This window comes from Polyodon spathula, chromosome 8 (genome assembly GCF_017654505.1).
Source record: "Polyodon spathula isolate WHYD16114869_AA chromosome 8, ASM1765450v1, whole genome shotgun sequence".
Classification (NCBI taxonomy): domain Eukaryota; kingdom Metazoa; phylum Chordata; class Actinopteri; order Acipenseriformes; family Polyodontidae; genus Polyodon; species Polyodon spathula.
In genome coordinates, this window is record NC_054541.1 from 36,704,770 (window position 1) to 36,727,405 (window position 22,636).

General features: G+C 37.8%; 1 protein-coding gene across 3 annotated transcripts in view; it reads left to right on the forward strand.

Annotated features, from left to right (window-relative positions):
* The first annotated feature begins 2,914 nt into the window (after positions 1-2,914).
* Positions 2,915-22,636, forward strand: part of LOC121319886 (suppressor of tumorigenicity 7 protein homolog) — a 34,183-nt gene continuing 14,461 nt past the window's right edge. Inside the window, exons 1-2 of one of the 3 annotated variants that reach the window (XM_041257814.1) lie at positions 2,915-3,076; positions 18,339-18,421. In XM_041257814.1, the coding sequence (XP_041113748.1) occupies positions 18,344-18,421 (78 nt within the window). In that variant the 5' untranslated portion in view covers positions 2,915-3,076; positions 18,339-18,343. Of the gene's footprint in view, positions 3,077-10,735; positions 10,922-10,957; positions 11,250-18,338; positions 18,422-22,636 lie in introns of those variants that run through there. The other 2 variants (XM_041257811.1, XM_041257813.1) reach the window with 2 other exon arrangements.

Sequence of the window (22,636 nt, forward strand, 5' to 3'; positions counted from 1 at the left end):
TCAAAGCTTGTTGTCTTGTCTTCACTCTGTAATAGAGCTCACAGCCCTGGAGGAAGGTTTCTTGTGATACAGAAAACAAGCACATCTTATCAAGCAACCCCAAAAAGAAGCCCAACCCTAACTAATACAATGTAGTAGCCAATTTGAAATGTTTATATATACACACAAACACAGACACACACACATATATATATATATATATATATATATATATATATATATATATATATATATATATATACACACACACACACACACACACAATGGCTTGCAAAAGTATTCAGACCCCTGACCAATTCTCTCATATTACCGAATTACAAATGGTACATTGAAATTTCATTCTGTTTGATATTTTATTTTTAAATACTGAAACTCTGAATCCATTATTGTAAGGTGACATTGGTTTTATGTTGGGAAATATTTTTAAGAAAAATAAAAAACTGAAATATCTTGCTTGCATAAGTATTCAGCCCCTGCGCTGTGGAAGCTCCCAGTTTGCACCGATGAAAGAAGTTGCCCTAACGAGGACACAATTACCTTACCATTGGCCTCCACCTGTAAACCATTAAAGTTGCTGTCACATATTCTGGATAAAAACTGTTGAAGGATCATTGGTAAGGCTGTGAATCTGAAGGAAAATGAAGACCAAAGAGCATTCTACAGAAGTTAGAGATAAAGTAATACAAATGCATAGATTAGGGAAAGGGTACAAAATAATATCCAAGTGTTTGGATATCCCAGTGAGCACAGCTGGATCAATAATCAGGAAGTGGAAGCTATATCACACCACCCAGGCACTGCCAAGAAAAGGCCGTCCCTCAAAACTCCGCCCTCAAACAAGAAGGAGACTTGTGAGAGAAGCCACATAGAGGCCAACAATCACTTTGAAGGAACTACAGAGTTCAGTGGCTGGGAGTGGAGTAATGGTGCACGAGTCAACCATATCAAGAGCTCTGCATAACACTGGCCTGTATGGGAGGGTGGCAAGAAAGAAGCTGTTACTCAAAAAGTACCATCTGAAAGCACGTCTGGAGTTTGCCAGAAAGCATGAGAGTGACCCAGCTGCGATGTGGGAAAAGGTTTTGTGGTCAGATGAGACCAAGCTAGAGCTTTTTGGCCAAAACTCAAAGTGCAAACTTACTTTGTGTGGCGTAAACCAAACACTACCCATGCCTCAAGACACACCATCCCTACAGTGAAGTATGGTGGTGGTAGCATCATGCTGTGGGGATGCTTCTCATCAGAAGGGACTTGGCATCTTGTTACAATTGAAGAAAGAATGGATGGAACAAAATATAGGAAAATACTACAAGAGGATCTGCTTCAGTCCGCTAAAAAACTGAACCTTGGGAGGAAATTCACTTTCAGCCGGACAATGATCCCAAGCACAAGGCCAAAGCAACATTGGAGTGGCTCAAGAACAAGGTGAATGTCCTACAGTGGCCCAGTGAAAGTCCTGATCTCAATCCCATTGAGAATCTGTGGCACTATTGGAAAACTGTGTTCCACAAGCGTCGTCCAACCAACCTGAACAACCTGGAGCAAATCTGCCAAGAAGAATGGACCAAAATCATTCCGACACTGTGTGCAAAGCTGGTACATACTTACCCCAAAAGACTTAAAGCTGTTATTACAGTGAAAGGTGGCTCTACCAAAGATTAATGTGTGGGGGTTGAAAACTTATGCAAGCAAGATACTTCAGTTTTTTATTTTTCTTAAAAATATTTCCCAACATAAAATCAATGTCACCTTACAATAATTGATTTCGAGTTTAAGTATTTTAAAATAAAATATCGAACAGAACGAAATTTCAATGTACCATTTGTAATTCCCTAATATGAAAGAATTGGTCAGCTGGTGTACTGTAGCTCATGTGTGGGGCAATAAGTGAGTAACTGCTGGACTCCCTGGTTGTAGTATACCTAATAGATGAACACTTTTTTTGTAGACCAATTGTGTTATTTAGGATTCAGTGTAGAATATATTTGGATGCATAGCAACCTCTTGCAGTTGGGATTAATAGGAGTTAAAACAAGACTCAAGATAATCCCAGTTATTGTGAGAAAATAATTGATAACTGAAAATACTCCAGAAATTGGAAAATACATTAACTGTGCCAAATAACTGGTTAACTGTTGCCCTCTTTGATCTGTCACTCTAAAAGACAGAACATTGCATGATTTTCAGCAGCAATTAAAACAATCTATAATGCATACTTGGCAACATTTGAAAACTTAAGTGGGGCATCAGTCTGACCATAGGGACCATTGGCATGAATGATAATGTGTAGTCAATACACATTGTAGTAGCTTCATGGTTCTCGATAGTGGTTATTAATGAAAATATACAAAAACATCAAATCTTCCAAACAAGAATAAACAACCAAGTTACAGATTCAGGTAATACTTAATGCAAATAATAATGTCACATGAAATGTAATATCCTGTTAATTATTATATATTTACAATTCTATATATATATATAATATATATATATATATATATATATATATATATATATATATATATATATATATATATATATATATATATATATATATATATAATTACATTTAAAAAAAATCTTGATAACTACAGCTTTGCCTAAATCCTATTTTAGCACTGTAATAAGTAAATGTGAAAACTAGTTTTTTTTATACATTGGCGTAATTATATTTAATGAGATGTGGCCGACCACATTGTACTGTGTAGGACAACAGAGCCAACATAATGAAATGTTTATAGTATTTAAAATATTATTATTGGTTACATGTGACCGTGCTCATTATTTTGGAGCAAACAGCTGAAACTCCGACTCTCGAGCGATGTTCCTATACGAAAAAAGTAAAATCAGACTCAAGAGTTTGCGTGAATCATACCCATACACTGAGGGCAAGTTGTGGCAGATGGCAGCAAAGAGCACAAAACATGGCTGAAGCTGGGACAAGCTTTTAGAACAGCTCAAATCGTGCATCGTCTGATCTTGGACGTACGTCTGGACTGTTGTTCTTTGTTATGCTTTTTTCTGGTTTACATACTAAGAGTGCCATTAAAAAGCAACTATAATTTAACAGCAGGTAAGCACCAATGTCTTAATGCACGTTGATTTTGCTGTTACGAAAAATGTGTTACCTTTCTCTCAAAATAAAGTGAAAAATAAGAGACACGTCTACAGTTTAAATTTAATTCAGGCAGAGGCAGAAGAGCAGTAATGTTTTCTACAGTTTTGAGGACTTTATAGAGTTTAGTGAAAGTTTACTAATTAACGAAGTCTCATTGTTTAATGTTATATGTATTGTTTTATTTTTAGATATTTTTTGGAGTTTTTTAAAGGAATTATTATTTTTGAACGCAGCTGCCCAAAATACACCCTCTGGGTCCTAAAGTCTGAATAATTGAAGCTTATTATAAGGCCAACAAGAGGGGTGTTGCTGCAGAACGAAGCAAGTGTCATATAGCTGCAGAACAAAGGTGCACACACGGCAGTACTGCGTGCCCAATTTCTGTAGCGATTGATTCACCCTCAACACCACCACCACGTGTTCAGTATAGTTACATATGTGGTTCTGCATGGGCTCAGTATGTATTTAGAACGAAGTACGATGTTTGTTAGCAGTCTAACAATAACCATTTTTGCTTATGTGTATGTAAGCATACTGGAGAGAGTTTCTCAGTATGACATGGATACAGATATTGTAGATTGAAAAATGGTGGGGTGTAGTTCCCTGTCAGGATGTAGGGAATCTGGATAGGTCAAAACTTTCAGAGCTCAATAATGGTTAAACTTACTGAAGGAGGAAGGAATGCAAGCAAGCCACAGTATTGTACATGGAGTCATGAAGGTGTAACTCTTTTGGAAAGAAAGCTCAGAAACTGAAGTTGAAGGATTGTGAGTTAAAAGTAATGTGTTTTTGCTGGAGGAAATTGTGGCTGACCAGTCAAAGGCAGTAGCTGTAAATGTGTCTTCATTTCCCACTGCATTTGTTAAATGGCTCACCAAAACAAGGTGGCACTAGCTTGCACTGGGTGATACATTTTTGCAGCAACCCACAATATAGTTCACCCTGTTTTTCTTTTCTTTTTTGTGTTTTTTTTTATAAACAGAAACCTCATTATTTATGACAAACTGTTTGTCTCCCAACATGTCTGTCTAGCAAGGGAGTAATGTATAAATAAAGAACTGTATAGTATGCAATAAAACAGTAACTGTCCTTGCTAAAATCTGAAATGTGCAGTTTTCCAAGAAACATATTCCAACAAATAAGTAGATCCTAAAAGACTGAAAATCAAACCTATTACTCAACTGTGGTAATGTCATAATAACTTTTTGAGGCTTACATTAGCCAGGTATGTGTGTGCAGGTTTATTGGGCAAGAGGAAAACTGTTGAAAACTGTACCAGTCAAAATATTGTGAACCTTTTATACTTCCTCTGTGGAAATGTTTCTCCATACACAATACCAACAAAACTCTCTGGCTACTGCAGCCTGAAACAATTTACAGCTCTCATCACAGAGGAATGCATTGGAACAGTTTCTCCAGTAATTTTGAATCTTTATTTTTGTAAGCCTGCTTGGTAAGTCTCTTATTTTAAAGGACATAAAACAAATAGAATGTTGTGTTTATTGGAATTTTTTCCTTTTACTGGCCTGTGTAGGTTCGCATCCCTACTTAATGCCTGTTTTCTCAATGTCAAATATATTGGACACTGGGTAGCAAAGGGTTAAGGGCCTTGGGTTTATGTTTGCAACATGGCAATATTTATATGCAAACCATTTCTGTTTACAGTACAATCATTTTTGACATGCAGTTCGCTTCAGCTGTTCAACCTTATTAGTCTGAACTTGGCTTCTGTCTGTTAAAGCTTTCTGGTAAAGCAGCGCGGTGTGCATGTTTAATTAGTGAAGGATATTCTCCCTTTCCAGCTCTCTCACTCCTGAAGGGAGTATCTATCAAAGAGTATGATGACCCCCTGGGCCTGAAGCACAATCTGGAACTGTGCCACGTCCTCAGTATACGTTTAGCGCCCCATGCCAGGACTTGAACTCATGACCCTGCAGTGCAGGGAATGAAAGCACTGAGCCTCAACACTTATTGTGTCGAGCAGCTAAACCTGCTTGCACTGGCTTCCTTCTTTCAAAACTTTTTTACAGAGTGACTCAGAAGTTGCACACAGTAATGCACTTAACTGTGGCTAACCAAAAAAAAAAAAAATTGTGCAAAAATTATTCCAGGCTTCCTGTAAAATGGGCGTGATCAAAAACCAGAACAACAGCGAGTGGGAGAAGTACAGCGTGGAAAAGTACAGAGCAGTTTCGAAGCAGAAAGGAGAAATTGCATCTTGAATTGCTTTAATCAGAAAACAGAGGACATTGGGGAAACACAGCCGCGTGTGTTTTTCTGATAACAAACAAGCTGAAACTCGGAGCAGCTGATTCAAATTCAGCGCCGTTTTGAGACACGGGCGAGGGGAGGAGCCGACAGCACAGCAGAACAACGCAGTTAAACGAGGCAGTCTTCCCAGCGACAGCGAGTGGGAGAAGTACAGCGTGGAAAAGTACAGAGCAGTTTCGAAGCAGTTTGAAAGCAGGTTGACGGCTGCAGAAGAAACTAAACTTCAAAAAAAAAAAAACCCTCAACATGGTCTTCAAGCCAGTAATCTGTGACACCTGCTTGATGTGGGAAATCCGAGAAAACCCAGCGGAGCTAAACCAAGTGTGCGTAAAGTGCCGCGCGATCCAGGATTTGCATAAACTAGTAAGCATGCTAGAAATGGAGCTGGAAGAAGTGAGACAGCAACAAGATCTTGAGGAACTGTCACACCCACAATTCATGGAAGTCTGCATCACCCCTAACAGACTGAAAGCCACCAGGGAGATAGAAGGTCAGAACAGCTGGGTTCAGGTAGGCAGAAGCAGGGAAAAAAAGAAACTTCGTCAAACACAACCACCAGAAATCAAAACAACCAACAGATTTGAGTCACTTCAGAATTGTGATGAGCAGAACCAACAACAAGAGAATGAAAGGAACAACATCCAGGACCCCATTGACAGTGGTGACCAGACAGCAAAAAGAAGGGAGGTCATGATTGTTGGGGACTCCATATTGAGAAACACAGCAAGTTCAATTCGCAGTTTGGACCCCCTTACTACAACAGTGTGCTGCCTTCCGGGAGCCTCGGTCAAGCACATCACTGAAAACGTGGACAGGCTCCTAGAACGAACAGGAGACGACCCGGTAGTAGTCGTCCACATCGGTACAAACAACATTGGAAGAGACAGACCAAAATCCCTGCAAAACAAATTCAGAGAGCTAGGAAGGAAATTAAAAGAGAAAACCAAAACTGTGGTATTTTCTGGTATACTACCCGCACCTTGCAAAGGACCATATGGACAGCTGGAAATAATAAATCAAAACCAATGGTTGAAGACGTGGTGCACACGGGAAGGCTTCACCTATCTTGATCATTGGACCACTTTCTACAACGAGGACTATCTGTATAGACGGGATGGACTGCATTTAAATAACAAGGGAACTAGTCTACTTGGAGAAAAGATCCTCGAGCAGGTTCGGAAGCATTTAAACTAGAAAGGAAGGGGGGAGAAATCAACAAAAAAACAGAAGGGAGACCGCATCAAAACAAGAACAACAACTCAGGTAAGACAACCATTAAATGTATTTATCTAAATGCTAGAAGTATCAGAAACAAAATTCTAGAACTTGAAGCTACTGCACTAACAGGTAACTATGATGTGATAGGTGTTACAGAAACGTGGTTATCTGAGAGTGATGGGGACGAATATAATATTTGTGGGTATACACTGTATAGGAAAGACAGGCAGGACAGAAGAGGAGGAGGGGTAGCGCTATACATAAGAAACAGTCTTGAAGCCCAGGTGTTAAACCTGGACAAAGAAAATAAAACCGAATCAATATGGGTCAGAATAACAGACAAAAATTCAAAAGGCATAATAATAGGAGCATGCTATAGACCGCCAGATTCAGACGGTGAGCAAAATAATCTGTTATACAATGACATTAGAAATGTGTGTAGCAAAGGAGAAGCCATACTAATGGGGGATTTCAACTTCCCCCAAATAAAATGGGAAAACCCGGTGGGTAGCGCGAAGGATGAAATAGAAATGGTGGAAATGACAAATGACTGCTTCCTAACACAATTTGTGAAGGCACCGACTAGAGGGGAGGCATGCCTTGATTTAGTCTTTTCAAATAACGAAGATAGAATAACTAAAACAGAGGTCAGAGAACCACTGGCAAACTCAGACCACAACATGGTCTCATTTGAAGTGTTTTTTAAATCCTCAAAAGTAAAGACTAAAGCTAAGGTTTACAATTTTAGAAAAGCAAACTATGAAGGCATGAAACAGAGACTAACAGAAGTAGATTGGAGTAAAATAGAGAAAACACCCACAGAAGAAGGATGGTTGTTCTTCAAAAACGTAGTACTAGAGGCGCAAAACAATTACATCCCTAAAGTAGACAAATCTAAATGTAAAACTAAATTGCCAAAATGGTTTAATAGATCAATTAAAAAAAATATTCAGCGAAAAAAGGCACTTTACAGAGCATTAAAAAAGGACCAAAAGGAAAGTACACAGAAAGAGTACACAGAACTGCAAATGCAAGTCAAAAAGGAAGTTAGAAAGGCCAAGAGAGAAATAGAAATGAACATTGCTAAGGGAGCTAAAACCAATTCCAAAATGTTTTTCCAATATTACAACAGCAAGAGAACATTCAAAGAGGAGATTAAATGTTTAAGAGATACAAATGGCAAAATCGTAGAGGAAGAAAAAAAAATAGCAAATATGTTAAATGATTACTTTTCACAAGTTTTTACAAAGGAAGATACTGACAACATGCCCCACATGTCATCCAGTTCCTATCCAGTTTTAAATAACTTTAGCATAACTGAGGCAGAAGTGTTAAAGGGACTAGGAGCTCTTAAAATAAACAAATCCCCTGGGCCGGATGAGATCCTCCCAGTAGTACTCAAAGAAATGAAAGAAGTAATTTACAAACCGCTAACCAAGATCATGCAGCAGTCTCTTGACACAGGGGTGGTACCGACAGACTGGAAAATTGCAAACGTAATACCGATCCACAAAAAGGGAAACAAAACTGAACCAGGTAACTACAGACCAGTAAGCCTGACTTCTATTATATGCAAACTTATGGAAACTATAATAAGAGCCAAAATGGAAAATTACCTATATGGTAACAGGGTACTGGGAGACAGTCAACATGGTTTTAGGAAAGGGAGATCGTGCCTAACTAACTTGCTTGATTTTTTTGAGGATGCAACATCGATAATGGATAATTGCAAAGCATATGACATGGTTTATTTAGATTTCCAGAAAGCTTTTGACAAAGTCCCGCACAAAAGATTAATTCTCAAACTGAACGCAGTTGGGATTCAAGGAAACACATGTACATGGATTAGGGAGTGGTTAACATGTAGAAAACAGAAAGTACTGATTAGAGGAAAAACCTCAGAATGGAGTGTGGTAACCAGCGGTGTACCACAGGGATCAGTATTAGGTCCTCTGCTATTCCTAATCTACATTAATGATTTAGATTCTGGTATAGTAAGCAAACTTGTTAAATTTGCAGACGACACAAAAGTAGGAGGAGTGGCAAACACTGTTGCAGCAGCAAAGGTCATTCAAAATGATCTAGACAAGATTCAGAACTGGGCAGATACATGGCAAATGACATTTAATAGAGAAAAGTGTAAGGTACTGCACGCAGGAAATAAAAATGTACATTATAAATATCATATGGGAGATATTGAAATTGGAGAAGGAATCTATGAAAAAGACCTAGGAGTTTTTGTTGACTCAGAAATGTCTTCATCTAGGCAATGTGGGGAAGCTATAAAAAAGGCTAACAAGATACTCGGATACATTGTGAAAAGTGTTGAATTTAAATCAAGGGAAGTAATGTTAAAACTGTACAATGCACTAGTAAGACCTCATCTTGAATACTGTGTGCAGTTCTGGTCACCTCGCTATAAAAAAGATATTGCTGCTCTAGAAAGAGTGCAAAGAAGAGCGACCAGAATTATTCCGGGCTTAAAAGGCATGTCATATGCAGACAGGCTAAAAGAATTGAATCTGTTCAGTCTTGAACAAAGAAGACTACGTGGCGACCTAATTCAAGCATTCAAAATTCTAAAAGGTATTGACAGTGTCGACGCAAGGGACTTTTTCAGCCTGAAAAAAGAAACAAGGACCAGGGGTCACAAATGGAGTTTAGAAAAAGGGGCATTCAGAACAGAAAATAGGAGACACTTTTTTACACAGAGAATTGTGAGGGTCTGGAATCAACTCCCCAGTAATGTTGTTGAAGCTGACACCCTGGGATCCTTCAAGAAGCTGCTTGATGAGATTTTGGGATCAATAAGCTACTAACAACCAAACGAGCAAGATGGGCCGAATGGCCTCCTCTCGTTTGTAAACTTTCTTATGTTCTTATGTTCTTATGTTCTTATGTAACATTTGAACTTCTCAGTCTCTTCTGGTTTCTTCATTAAGTAGTTTGTAGATTTTTTCCATTCCATTTTGTCTCTTCTCTTTTCTGCGGCATGTAAGCCTGCTTCAGACGTCTTCAATTTTTTGTCACAGCGCCCTGTGGGGAGGTGTGATGCTGTGTTTTCTGCAACCTCTCTACTTACTCTTCAGGGTGCTTATTTTGCTTTGACTGTTATCTCCTATAATGATAGAGTGAAAAACACATGCGTGTGCATGAATTTGAAACATAGCGTCTTTGTGTTCTCCTCCATTTTAAATCCTGTGTCTTTGTGTTCTCCTCCATTTTAAATCCGGTGTCGTTTGACTCGAGTTTCAGCAGTAAGGTGCCATAGAAAGCTGTTTGTGTAATATAACTGATAAACTATATTCTACAATGATACTGCACTTAAATTTACCACCTCTGTTTGAAAAACCAAGCAAACCCATTAATAAAAGACTGATCGCTAAAAGATAAGTATTAAATGAATATCCACTATGTACAGTAACAGTTCGGTTACTATATTTAATCTACTAAATGTGCTAGTATTGTAAAGATAAGAAGCTATTTCCATGTCAATGACAGAAGGAACTACAAATTGTAATTTTTAAAACTCAACTCCTCAGGTTTTCAATTTTATTGTTATTATTTCTTTCTAGGTGTATCTAGTTATACAATTATACAGTACATGTATATTTTAATAACATATGTGATAAGTATACTATTAATTGCTGCCCAATTTAAACAATTTAACAATACCTTTACATATATTCTTATGTCTGAGAAAGACTACCACGTTTTTGCTGTACTGTTGACCCCACTGTTATGTGCCCCCTAAATATTGGCCATTTCTTGTTTCAATGTTCCTTGCTGCCAGATGTACGGTTCTAGTATTCCCTGAATTGGCTCCTGTGGGGGTTGTGTGCATTTTCATTTTTTGGAACAATAAAATCCCTCTTTGATTTGCCTGCTCCCATTGAGCCCTGCAAGCTTCTGGTTAACAGCACTCAGTCTTTGCAGTGTCTTTACGTCATTCAGTGTTTGCATAGCTCATGCTATTGTCTTACTTTGGAGCCGGGCTAGTAGATTGCAGTATCTGGTTTCTGCTACCTAGTGCTGCTTCACAGAAAGAGGAGCTAATTCATCCAGTCCTCTGTATCCCCCAGCCCCCCCCCCCCCCCCCCCCCCCCCAAGGAGTATTTATTCATATTGGTTTCAAGCGAAAGCTGTTTGCAGCTTGAAGATTAGGAACAGAGAGAGCATCTGTCAGCCATGGAGCCTGGGCTGCATTGTCTGCTTTGATGACTCCTATTGTGTAGCTGCCTCATCTCCTCCCCCCCTCCCCCCTTTTCACAACAGCATCTGGGCCAGCCATGTTCGGCACTGAATCGTCATGTAAGTACTGCTCTCCAGTTTTGTGTGTGTTAAGTGATGCTGTGTTTTTTGTGGTGGTTCTTTTTGCTTCCTTATGACCGATTGTTCTGCAGGCTCTGAGCTCTGCCGTTTTGTACAAAGAGCCAATGATGCTAGTGGATGGCGCAAAATTGATTTTGCACATCCTCCCCCCACCACCCCCCTCCATCTTTCAGTCTGACAGTCTATCCCAGAGACTGCCTTTCACTAGCTTTCCTCTGCTTTCCAAACACAAGGATGAGAAACTAGCTTTGAATGGTTTTGTTCAAATGAGCTCTGTATGCATTTGATCTAGAAGATATCTTTACAGGTATGTTTTTTTATTATTATGATGTCTCTGCTGTTTATGTCTCTACCTCAAGATAAGTGAACATTTGCCTTGAAAGACAGCATTTTTCCATTAATTTCGGAGTGACGGGCCCCACAGTAAGATTGCTGTAATACCATGATAATATCTAATTGCTAAACTAATAAATCTCCATCAGAAAGGAGAGCAGTCCCTGCTCTGTGGGCTTAAAAAAAAAAACACATTACCAGACAGGAATCGGTACCAGGATGCAAAGTCACAATCTCTTAATGCTGCTTAATGTCAATCACATGTGTGGCCTGTCTGACGAGAGATGCAAAAACAAAGATGAGTTTGAATTTGATTCCAGAACAAACCGTGTAAGATACTGAAAAATCCTGCATACAAGTAACATTCAATCAGAAGCTGGTATTGAATTTGTGTTTTGCTTGACGTGCCATGGTTTCTGTTACGAATTGAATATTTGAGTATAGTATCTCACAAGGCAGTGTGTGTTTTATTTAAAACAATTTTAAGATTAAAATTAAATGTATTCATTGTAGATGAGATGGTACAGGGCAACAATTCATTTCTTGAGTCATGTGCTTTTGTCCTCCTAATACAATTTTTTATTGATGACTAACTGTAATTTTCTTCCGGGGGGGGGGGGGGGGGGGGGGGGGGGGGTTTTTAAGCTGTGTGCAGCTATAATATGCACCATTCTTTAATACTTTCAGATCCGGGTGAACCTGTTGGTCGGAAGCTTTCCAGTTTCTTATCTCCTCTCAAATCTATACTAATGCCCATTTCTTCAAAAGCCTTAGAACACAAACTTGTGTGCCATGTGTTTAGCATGGGTGTGTTGTACTTATCTTAGTCGGGTAGAATGTGATTGTTATTGGGTGCTTTGAATTGAACAAAGGAGTGGTTCCAGCAAGTGATGGGATTTTATAGGCTGACAACTTCAAGTAAGAAACCAAGCGATCTAATCATGGTCCCATATCTGTTTACTTTAGAATGAGTACAGGTTTCTTCACAATAACAAGAGGTGAAGGCAGGGTTTAATACATAGGATTGTAATGTCATGGAAATGTTGAATCCAGTTAGAATTTATATGGTGAAATGTTGATAAGGCTACTAGAATAATGGGGAAAATAATAAAGATGAAGTGATTTATCCAACAATAAATTATTGTCAATGGCCTCCTATTTTTTAAATTTGGTTGGCTGTTTCTGTAGCCCTTGCACATGTATGGCAGTCTATTGTTTGAAGCTCCAGGAATACCACAAAAGCATACACTGTACCCTGACAGCTGATTATAGGTGAAAATGCCTCATAAAACACAAATATTCAGAGAGAAATAGTAAAAAAACAAGCAATATAAAACTACTGTAGCAAGGAACTGCGGTACTATAATTAGATTTTTCCTTCCTGCATGTATTTCCTTTTTACCATTAAAATGTTTATTGTTCTCTGAAAATGTGCCTTGGCTTTGTATGGCAAAGTGTCAAAATAGGGCTCTGTTTAGGCCTGTTAGTTTCACATACAGTAAAGCTCCTTTTTCATACTTCATGTCAGTGAATAAAGGACAGGTATTTCATTGTTATTACTTTGCATGTCGTCTTGGTTTAGCAACCCACGTGGGTGGAGTGCAATAAATAAAGCAGGCTGTTGTTAAATGTAGTGTGCAAATGTATAATGCCACCAATGACAGATGTACAGTACGGTTGATTCACTTCAAATGTACTCTTCAAAAGTGAAACAGAAGGAGCTCAAGCCTACCAATACGTTTCCTTTAATGTTTTGCATACAATAGTATGCATGGTATGAATCTACTGTATGCCACATAGTTATTGACAGCTAAAGAAATAAGGCACAAAAAGATGGCCATATTATACAGAATGGTTTGGAAAGTACAGTGAAATCTGGATCATTTTACTGTTTAGTTTACAATAGGCAGTTGAGTTATTAATCAGTTATGTATTTCTACACAACATGGATCTCTGTTCTTTGGGAGTTTATTTGTTGCAAATTGCATGTACAGTATATGTCAGAAGACTTCATAATGTAACTTCACAACTTTACTACTTATCATAATTATGATATTGGGCAATGTGCCATATTATTTGTTTTTTAGCCACATCTTTTTAGGGACATGCATCCTTTGTTTACTGTATACGGCAGTTTGATAAAGCCACAAATGCTTTCCTTGGTGGAGCCTGACATCAACCAGCTGCTCCTGTTGCCTTGGTTACCAGACTGTCAGAGCTGCAGAATGGTATCAGTATTAGGCTTGCATTGTAACGGCTAGATTCTGGAAATGCAGCAAGGCTGTAAAGAAAAGCCTACAGTCTATTTTAATTATCTTGAAACCTACCGCTGTCCTTTTAACGCCATTTAATCCCATAAGGATTTTTTTTAAATGTAATTGCTTGCTAGCATTTCACTACTGTAAATACAATAAATAACTGTTTCTTTTTGGTTTTTTTGTGTGTGTCAATCAGTTGTTATATTGTTGAAGCTGACACCCTGGGATCCTTCAAGAAGCTGCTTGATGAGATTCTGGGATCAATAAGCTACTAACAACCAAACGAGCAAGATGGGCCGAATGGCCGCCTCCTCATTTTTAAACTTTCTTATGTTCTATGTAATGTTCTGTAATCAAAATCGCCTACTGACCTTTTCCTCATGACACACCTGTGACGTGTGTGGTGATGCACCTATCTTGTGACCACCTGTGCTCATGTTTCTGATCATACCTAAAAAAAAATTTTTAAATCCTACTGTCATGTAATGGAAATCAATATCACTCATGCAAAGGACTCTCCCATTACACAACAGGTTACGAATTTGTGCCATTTCCATCCGTCTGAAAATATTGTTCTAAAAAGTAAAGCTTAAATTAGGCACATGTTTGTTGAACCACAAAGCTAATTGAGGTTATGTTTGTCAAACACAATTAATAAAGAACAATAGCATTTTATAAGTCCCATAGTTCTGCTCAGTGGTACTACAGTATAGCATTGTGCTGTATTACTTTACATGTGTGATTTCTGTGGCATACAAATCGTGCTGGGATGTCATACTGTACCTGTGTGGTTTGGGCACATTCATTTTGTAGGACTATTTGCACTTTTTAAAGTTTCATGCAGTAAGAGCAATGGCATTCAATTGGATACCCACATCATAGAAAGAAATATCTGAAATAGTCTATTTTTTATTATTTGTGTTTTAAGGTAGTTTTAATGCAGTTCATTTCAATTTATCCCTTGACAACTTTTTGTCAGATTTTGCACAACTTGCCATGTTTGTAAATGCTGAAGTGGTTGGTTTTAACCTGAAGGGTATGAATGCTGTCGAGTAAAGAGGGGTTTCTGTGTTTTTGTCTGGATGTGAGTGAGTGTACTGTAGATCAAGGGTTTTCAGCCGGGGGTACATGTACCCCTGGGAGTACTTCTAAAGCTGAGTCCACACCTGAGCGATCAGTTGTGCAACTTAGTTTCATGCAACCGAGTCGCTTATATGTGGACGTCCCTGCAACAAGCGCAACTGCTTGCAACTGGAACAGCCAACTCTTCCTTGTTTATTACTGGACTCATTACCACCTGACAAAAAAGAGTGTCATTTCAGTTGTCAAAAACTAAATAAAACTAGAGTTGCCAGCAACTTTTCGGCTTCCAGTACCAGTACCAAACACTTTAGCTAATAGTGCAGAATGCCTTTTTTACATAGTAACCATGACCCTATGTGCGCACACTCAGGAGTTAAGCCAGTTTTACATTTGACCTTTTTTATAGCACATACACAGGTTACTATATGTGTTCCGTAGTAACCAGGCCCTATCTACTCTTTCAACTGGTCATATCAGTGAAGCACAGTGTTTATGCTTTTTTTAGAAGTAAAAATGCTCTGGTAAACATAAATAGTCATCACAATACTCACACTTTGATGGGTTTTGTTTAATTTATTACCGTGGCTGCATTTTATTAACAGCAATAGCGGCTGGTTGAATATGTTTTTGGTGTTTGACACATTTGGTGCTCTGATGAATGTTTTGCCAACGAAACATTAATTTCTCACTTTTTTTATTCTTTAAAAAAAAAAAATTGATTTGGCAAAATACAGTGTGCAGGAGTGTGTTATTTTTTCATTTTGTTATTTGGTCTCCTATGCACCTTTGGTGAGACTGATGAGTTTTAATTTATTTTACTTGCAGAAGAAAAGCGAAGGAAGAACACGCGAGTACAGCAAGTGCAAAGCAAAGTTATACAGGGTCCCTTTGGATTATTTTTATGCTGGCTTTAATAAAAAGTGTATTGTTAGTAATTATAGTTTTATCTTGAGGTTAATGTTTTCTTATATTCTAAACATTTTAAACGGCACACAATTATGCTGAGGTGGGAAATAAATGATAAACACTTATAGTGCAGACTATTTGTGTTATTTATAATGACTTTGCCCAATAGAAAGTGAATGCAAGTGTTTCCAAAGAAGCGTGTGTTTTTTTTTTAATTCTGTGCCTTCAAAGACATGCAATTAAGTTTTAAGAATGCCTACTGTTTGGGTTTCTGTCTCAGCAGTTTCTCAGTCCCAGACTATTATATTTAAATTATATTTTAAATAAACAGGGGGGGGGGGGGGGGGGGGGGCGTTGACCAGGTTAATCTAAATTTTATTGCAACTGTGATACCATTCAGTGAGCGAAAGTTGTAAAGGGTACTTTGGCTGAAACCTCCCGACAGAAGGGGTACGGTTGAAAAACAGGTTGAAAACCCCTGCTGTAGATCATAAGACATGCCAAACAATGGTTGAGTTAAACATATTGGATCTGCTGCCCTGTTTCTCATAGATATGCAGGCACACAAAACCATTAGAAACTTGCATTGAGAATCTATTTCATGCAACAGCATGTTAAGATTAGTACTGGCATGGTGTTGGTTTTGCAGCTTAAATCCTTGGATGTGGCCAGAATCACAAGAATAAGCTCAATAGTAAATAGAGTGTGTAATTGTACAGAGAGAGGGGCTATTGCATTCAATACATTTACTGTACTATCATGTTACTCTAAATTGTTGAAGATCTTTGGTTTCAAAGCCAAGCGATGACTTGACATGACATTAATTCTATAGACTTGTACTGTAGTTTACAGTAACTTTCAGCGTTTCAATCATTAACCTTTGGGACTAGTATCTATTTTTCTTTAGTGCATGAGAAATTTGAAAGAGCAAAAAGATAACTATTGTAGATGTCCCATTTGTGAATTACACACAGAACTCCTGAAACTATATTCTAGTTTGATGCTGACCTGAACTAGTTCATTCCCCATTTCATTCATATCAACATATATAGACAGATTGGAATGTTGGAGTAGATGGATGGCTTGCATTTTTCCACTTCAGGCTGTTGGCCAGTCAAACTCTACACAGTATTTATGGAAACTTACCCATGCTTCAAATTCCAGGAAATAAAACCGGGCAGTAAAAAGAAAACTTACTGTTCACAGCAGCATCACATGCATTTAATATTTGGCAGATGCAAGCCAAGTTTCCTTTTTAAGCCGTTTGTGGGGAATTGGTTTTTGAGGTGATCAAGCATGCTCAAATGGGTTTAGCTCACAGCATCATATGAATAATCTTGTAAAATACCACATGCCATTTGGCCAAGGCACCCAGTCATAACCCGGGGAGGGGCTTTAACCATTAACAATTATCAATTAAAATAAGCTTTATTTAGCACAGTTTGCAAAGTAATGAAATAATGCTATAAGTTATACCTGGGATGCACTTCCATTTACTATATGCACTTCGGTCACAGTATTTTTTATTATACTTTATAAAAATTTAAAACAATTTGTGTGAACTCTAAGTTGCCCTGCCAAAACTTAAAACAAAAAAAAGAAACCCAAAACATGTATGTATTATAAAATGGATATAGGTAGGAAAATGCATGTGGTATAATTATGCACAGAGCTACTGAGGAGATGTGCCATTTTAAAGAAATGCATGTTAAATAAAGCATGTATCATTCAAATTAAACTACATCTGATACTATACTCGGTTCAAAACAAGGCCTCAGTTTGCTTACCTTACCTTCAGGTAGTCTATGACTTTCACGTCCTGTGCATTCCCTTAGCAATGTCTTCTGGTTCAAAGCATGCCAGTCAAGCAGGGAAGCAGCTTATTGGTTAATGGCAAGAAAGACAAGCATCTGCAAGCCAGACGCATGAACTCAGTTTTATGCTAAATGTAAGGGATTATCAATGGGATTTGTTTTTCAGAGCAACATTGTGATTCTCTTGTCACTTGCTTTAATAGGAGCTTGACAACAAGCTCTCCTGACAGTCGCAGCCTGTTCGTGCACGAAGGGGGCAATGGAGATTGTGAAAACTGTGTGGGTTTCCATGCAATTTACATTCAAATTCAGATATTCTACGATGAGATCTTCCTTGAAGCCAAGTTGTCTGTTTTAATTGTACCATTTTTCTTATTATCATTAGCGTACCTTGTATATTTGGTTTAACAGTAGAATGTTGCTCAAAAGCAATATTGCTCAGAGGTTACAGGACTCCCTAAAAGTTCTGTCCCCTTTGTATAGTATGTTTATGTAATCAAATTCACATGGGCAATTCCATCTCGGTTTCTCTTTTTGTTTTTGCTCTGGTGTGCTTGTAACGTTTCCTTGACTCCTTAGCTTTTAATGGATAAGTGACAGCTTTTCAGCAAGGGGGTGTTAACAATCATAGTTGTATAAAAATGAAATTAAAATCATTAAAAATTGCTTAGTAGTATATCCTGAATATTTAAATGAATGAAGTACTCAATTTATTTATTTAGTCTTTCATTAAATAGCTTCAGCCCAACTTGATTAAGCTAATAATCTTCTAATTACTCATCAAAATGCAAGGAATCTTGGTATATGCTATACATTATTTACCACCAGGGTTGAGGCTTGAGGTTCTCACAATCTAGTTTACACTGATGCAGTGTTGTAAGACCTTTGTTTTAATTTGGTCATGTGTTGCATAGACCGTTATTTGTAAATAAAACACATGTTCAAAGCCATATATATTTTCTATGTCTTATTTGATAGCTTTCCCCTCTTTTTCTGTTTCAGTGAGCATGTTTCTGAACACGTTGACCCCCAAGTTCTACGTTGCCCTGACCGGAACCTCATCTTTAATATCAGGGCTTATATTGGTAAGTCAGTTTTGTTTAGTTGGATTACACTCTGTGCCCACAACCTTCTGAAGTTAATGTAAGGAGATGGCAGTGCTAATGCAGCAGCATTCATTTTAGTGCATTGGTTTGCCAGGTTTCAAAGTATTTTACTGAACATCAGAGTCCAGTTAAAAAAAAAAACAACTTAAGAGTTGCCAATGTTTTATTGCTTACTATTTTGAGAATGCGAAATTTATTTTGGACTGTACAAAAAAAATATATGTCACCATTATGTTCTCACTGTTAGTTACTTAAAATCCAATATGTTTTTGCTCCTCTTTCAAATTCTGAATTATTTATTTCATGACGTAAAACAGTGATGTTTCCAAGTGAAGGAAAAGAGAGAATATTAAGGTGTATACTGGTAGAGACAACATAAAATCAGATGAACGGGTAAATGAGAATCCTGTATTGAAAAGCTTTTACTAGCTCTGAAATGCATGCAGCCAGTCGTTGTTCTGAGTCGCCAGTAAAGATGAAAAGCATGCAAGCTTCTGCATTATCATAAGCAGTGCTGTAGTGCTGACAACCTGGGTTAGTGTCTGGGTGATGTTACCTCAGGACACTTGCCCATTCTCTGTATAATTCAGCTTCCCCTAGTCTATTCCCTGTGTGGTTTGTCTTGATAGGACTGCTTCCTCATTAGCCAAGTAACATTTACATTTAGCATGGAAAACATATAGCAACAGCAAGCCATTCAAAGATGATTATGCTCCCAGAGGTAACCTGGAAGGCTAAATATAACTGAACATTGAATTAGAAAGTATCTAATCCTCAAAACAGAAATAAATGTTCCTCAAGCATCAGTGTTACAGTTTTATTAATGATTTGTTTTGCATTACAAACACATAACCGCATACAGATGAGGTAGTCCTGTCCATACAGTAAAGGTGGTGGACTTGCCTCAAACCCTGTATAAATTCTCTATTAAAGGCCACCCCGTGTATGTAGATGTTCCATGTTAAATCCTGGGTATAGAATACAGAGAACCTGTCTATCAAGACCACTTTTACATGGTTCTGTGAGGCTGGTAAAAACAGGTTTGAGTGCATTAAAGTACTTTATTGATCAAATGATAATGGAGCTCAAATTAAGTTGCCTTGTGATTTACGCAATTTAAGGTCATTTATCACAGACAGGCGGAATCCCTGGATGGGTTTATATAGAATTGTCAGTACATGCATAGCAACCATCTTGCTCCTATACTGAAGCCTGGAAAGTTTTACTAATAGTACTGTTCTTACTAACAGCTGTTTTGTTCCAGTATATTATGGATTAGGAAAGACTAGTCAGTGCCTGCTGCTGATTTCACAGAATATTTTACCTTGACATAAAGCTGCTGTAGTATATAGCACAGCACTGGCACCCAGTGGTCTTCATTCCTAAATTTTGACGCAAAAATACATGATGTTTTTCATATTGTCAAGGATACAATATGCGCATAATTTTTTTGTGGGGCTCTTAACACGTTTCAGTATATTATTCCATTTTGATCCTTTTTAATTTTTTTGCTGGAAAGGTGAGACAATATTCCGCCATTCACTAATGAAATCGGACTCCATCCTTGTATTCCTGCTGAGGCCCTCCCAATTGAAATGTATTTCAATGCTGTGATGCACCGTCTGCAGATAGTGCAGCCCTAAAAGTCACAGACTTCCTGTCTCCTAAATCTTTTTATTTTTATTTTATTTTATCCCGGAATAACATTGTCTTGACTGTAAATCATGACTAGAATAAAAATGCACAAATGAAATATCTCTGAATGACCAGGAGAGTTTTAGTTTGGATGGTAAATTGTTGTTGTGTTCAGATGTTTTTGTTGCTTTTGCCATGCTGTGTGGAAGGAAGTCAGAGCTCTTTGTTTTTTTTAGTTTTTCTACAGAATTTGAATTTCACATTTGATTATCTGTTTTATTTGAATGCCAGTGTCAAAACACTGCCTGTGATGCACACAATTTGTGGAGCTTGCTGCAATGTTGATGTTGATTTTACCCGTGTTAAAGAAATACAGCAGAACAGGGAGCATATATTACAAAAACATCCAGTGTCCACATCCAAGTGATTTATAGGTCTTTCAGAGAAAGGGGTCTTTGTAACTACAGTGGTAGAAATACTATATTTAAAAAGAAATCCTCTTGTCACTAATAAATGGTTGGTCTTTCAGATAGATAGATATGTGTACAGTTGTAGTCAAATGTTTACATACCTCAATGGAAATGTACAATTTCTCGAAAACGGATAATTCGAGGAAAAATCTTTTATAGCAAAAGTTTTGCTTTTGTGGATGAGGAAAAAGTTACAAGAACTTGATGTCTACAATTATTTATTTCAGCAATTTTTTTGGCAAAACTCCAAAAATGCTAATTCAAAAGTATTCATACCTTGACAAGGAAGATGAAATTAATGTTTAGTTGAGGCACCTTTAGCAATAATAACCTTTTTTAAATGATTAGGATATTTGTCAATGAGCTTTTGGCATGATTCATTAGTGATTTCTGACCATTCTTCAACGCAGAATTGTTCCAGTTCATTCAAATTCCAAGGACTTCTCTTGTGTACAGCCTTCTTCAACTCATACCAAAGATTATCAATCAGATTTAGATCTAACTTTGACTATACCGCTGTTCTTCACTAATTTTGAGAAGGGGGCCACTTGTGGCTCACGAGCCTTGCAATGAAGAACACTGGACTAGACCATTCCAGAGCCTTGATTTTATTCTTATTTAATCATTCTGAAGTAGATTCAGATGTGTGCTTTGGATCGTTGTGTGTTGGAACGTGCAGTTGTGCCTTAAACCAAGCTTTGTAGTGAAGGGTTTCATATGATTGGCCCATATCTCTGTGCTATGGAATCCTTTTACCATGTATTGGAACTAAATTTCCTGTGCCATTAAAGTAAAAACAGCCCCATAAACGGATATTACCACCTTTGTGCTTGACATTAGGTATGGTGTTCTTTTCTTCGTACGCCTCACCAGACTTTCTCCTTGTGTAACATAAGAGCATAAGAAAGTTTTCAAACGAGAGGAGGCCATTCGGCCCATCTTGCTCGTTTGGTTGTTAGTAGCTCCCAGTAGGATCCCAGGGTGTCAGCTTCAACAACATTACTGGGGAGTTGATTCCAGACCCTCACAATTCTCTGTGTAAAAAAGTGCCTCCTATTTTCTGTTCTGAATGCCCCTTTGTCTAATCTCCATTTGTGACCCCTGGTCCTTGTTTCTTTTTTCAGGCTGAAAAAGTCCCTTGGGTCGACACTGTCAATACCTTTTAGAATTTTGAATGCTTGAATTAGGTCGCCACGTAGTCTTCTTTGTTCAAGACTGAACAGATTCAATTCTTTTAGCCTGTCTGCATATGACATGCCTTTTAACCCGGAATAATTCTGGTCTCTCTTCTTTAACAAGTTTGCTTACTATTCCAGAATCTAAATCATTAGTGTAGATTAGGAATAGCAGAGGACCTAATACTGATCCCTGTGGTACACCACTGGTTACCACACTCCATTCTGAGGTTTTTCCTCTAATCAGTACTTTCTGTTTTCTACATGTTAACCACTCCCTAATCCATGTACATGTGTTTCCTTGAATCCCAACTGCGTTCAGTTTGAGAATTAATCTTTTGTGTGGGACTTTGTCAAAAGCTTTCTGGAAATCTAAATAAACCATGTCATATGCTTTGCAATTATCCATTATCGATGTTCAGGCTTACTGGTCTGTAGTTACCTTGTTCAGTTTTGTTTCCCTTTTTGTGGATCGGTATTACGTTTGCAATTTTCCAGTCTGTCGGTACCATCCCTGTGTCAAGAGACTGCTGCATGATCTTGGTTAGCGGTTTGTAAATTACTTCTTTCATTTCTTTGAGTACTACTGGGAGGATCTCATCTGGCCCAGGGGATTTGTTTATTTTAAGAGCTCCTAGTCCCTTTAACACTTCTGCCTCAGTTATGCTAAAGTTATTTAAAACTGGATAGGAACTGGATGACATGTGGGGCATGTTGTCGGTATCTTCCTTTGTAAAAACTTGTGAAAAGTAATCATTTAATATATTTGCTATTTTTTTTCTTCATCTACGATTTTGCCATTTGTATCTTTTAAACATTTAATCTCCTCTTTGAATGTTCTCTTGCTGTTGTAATATTGGAAAAACATTTTGGAATTGGTTTTAGCTCCCTTAGCAGTGTTCATTTCTATTTCT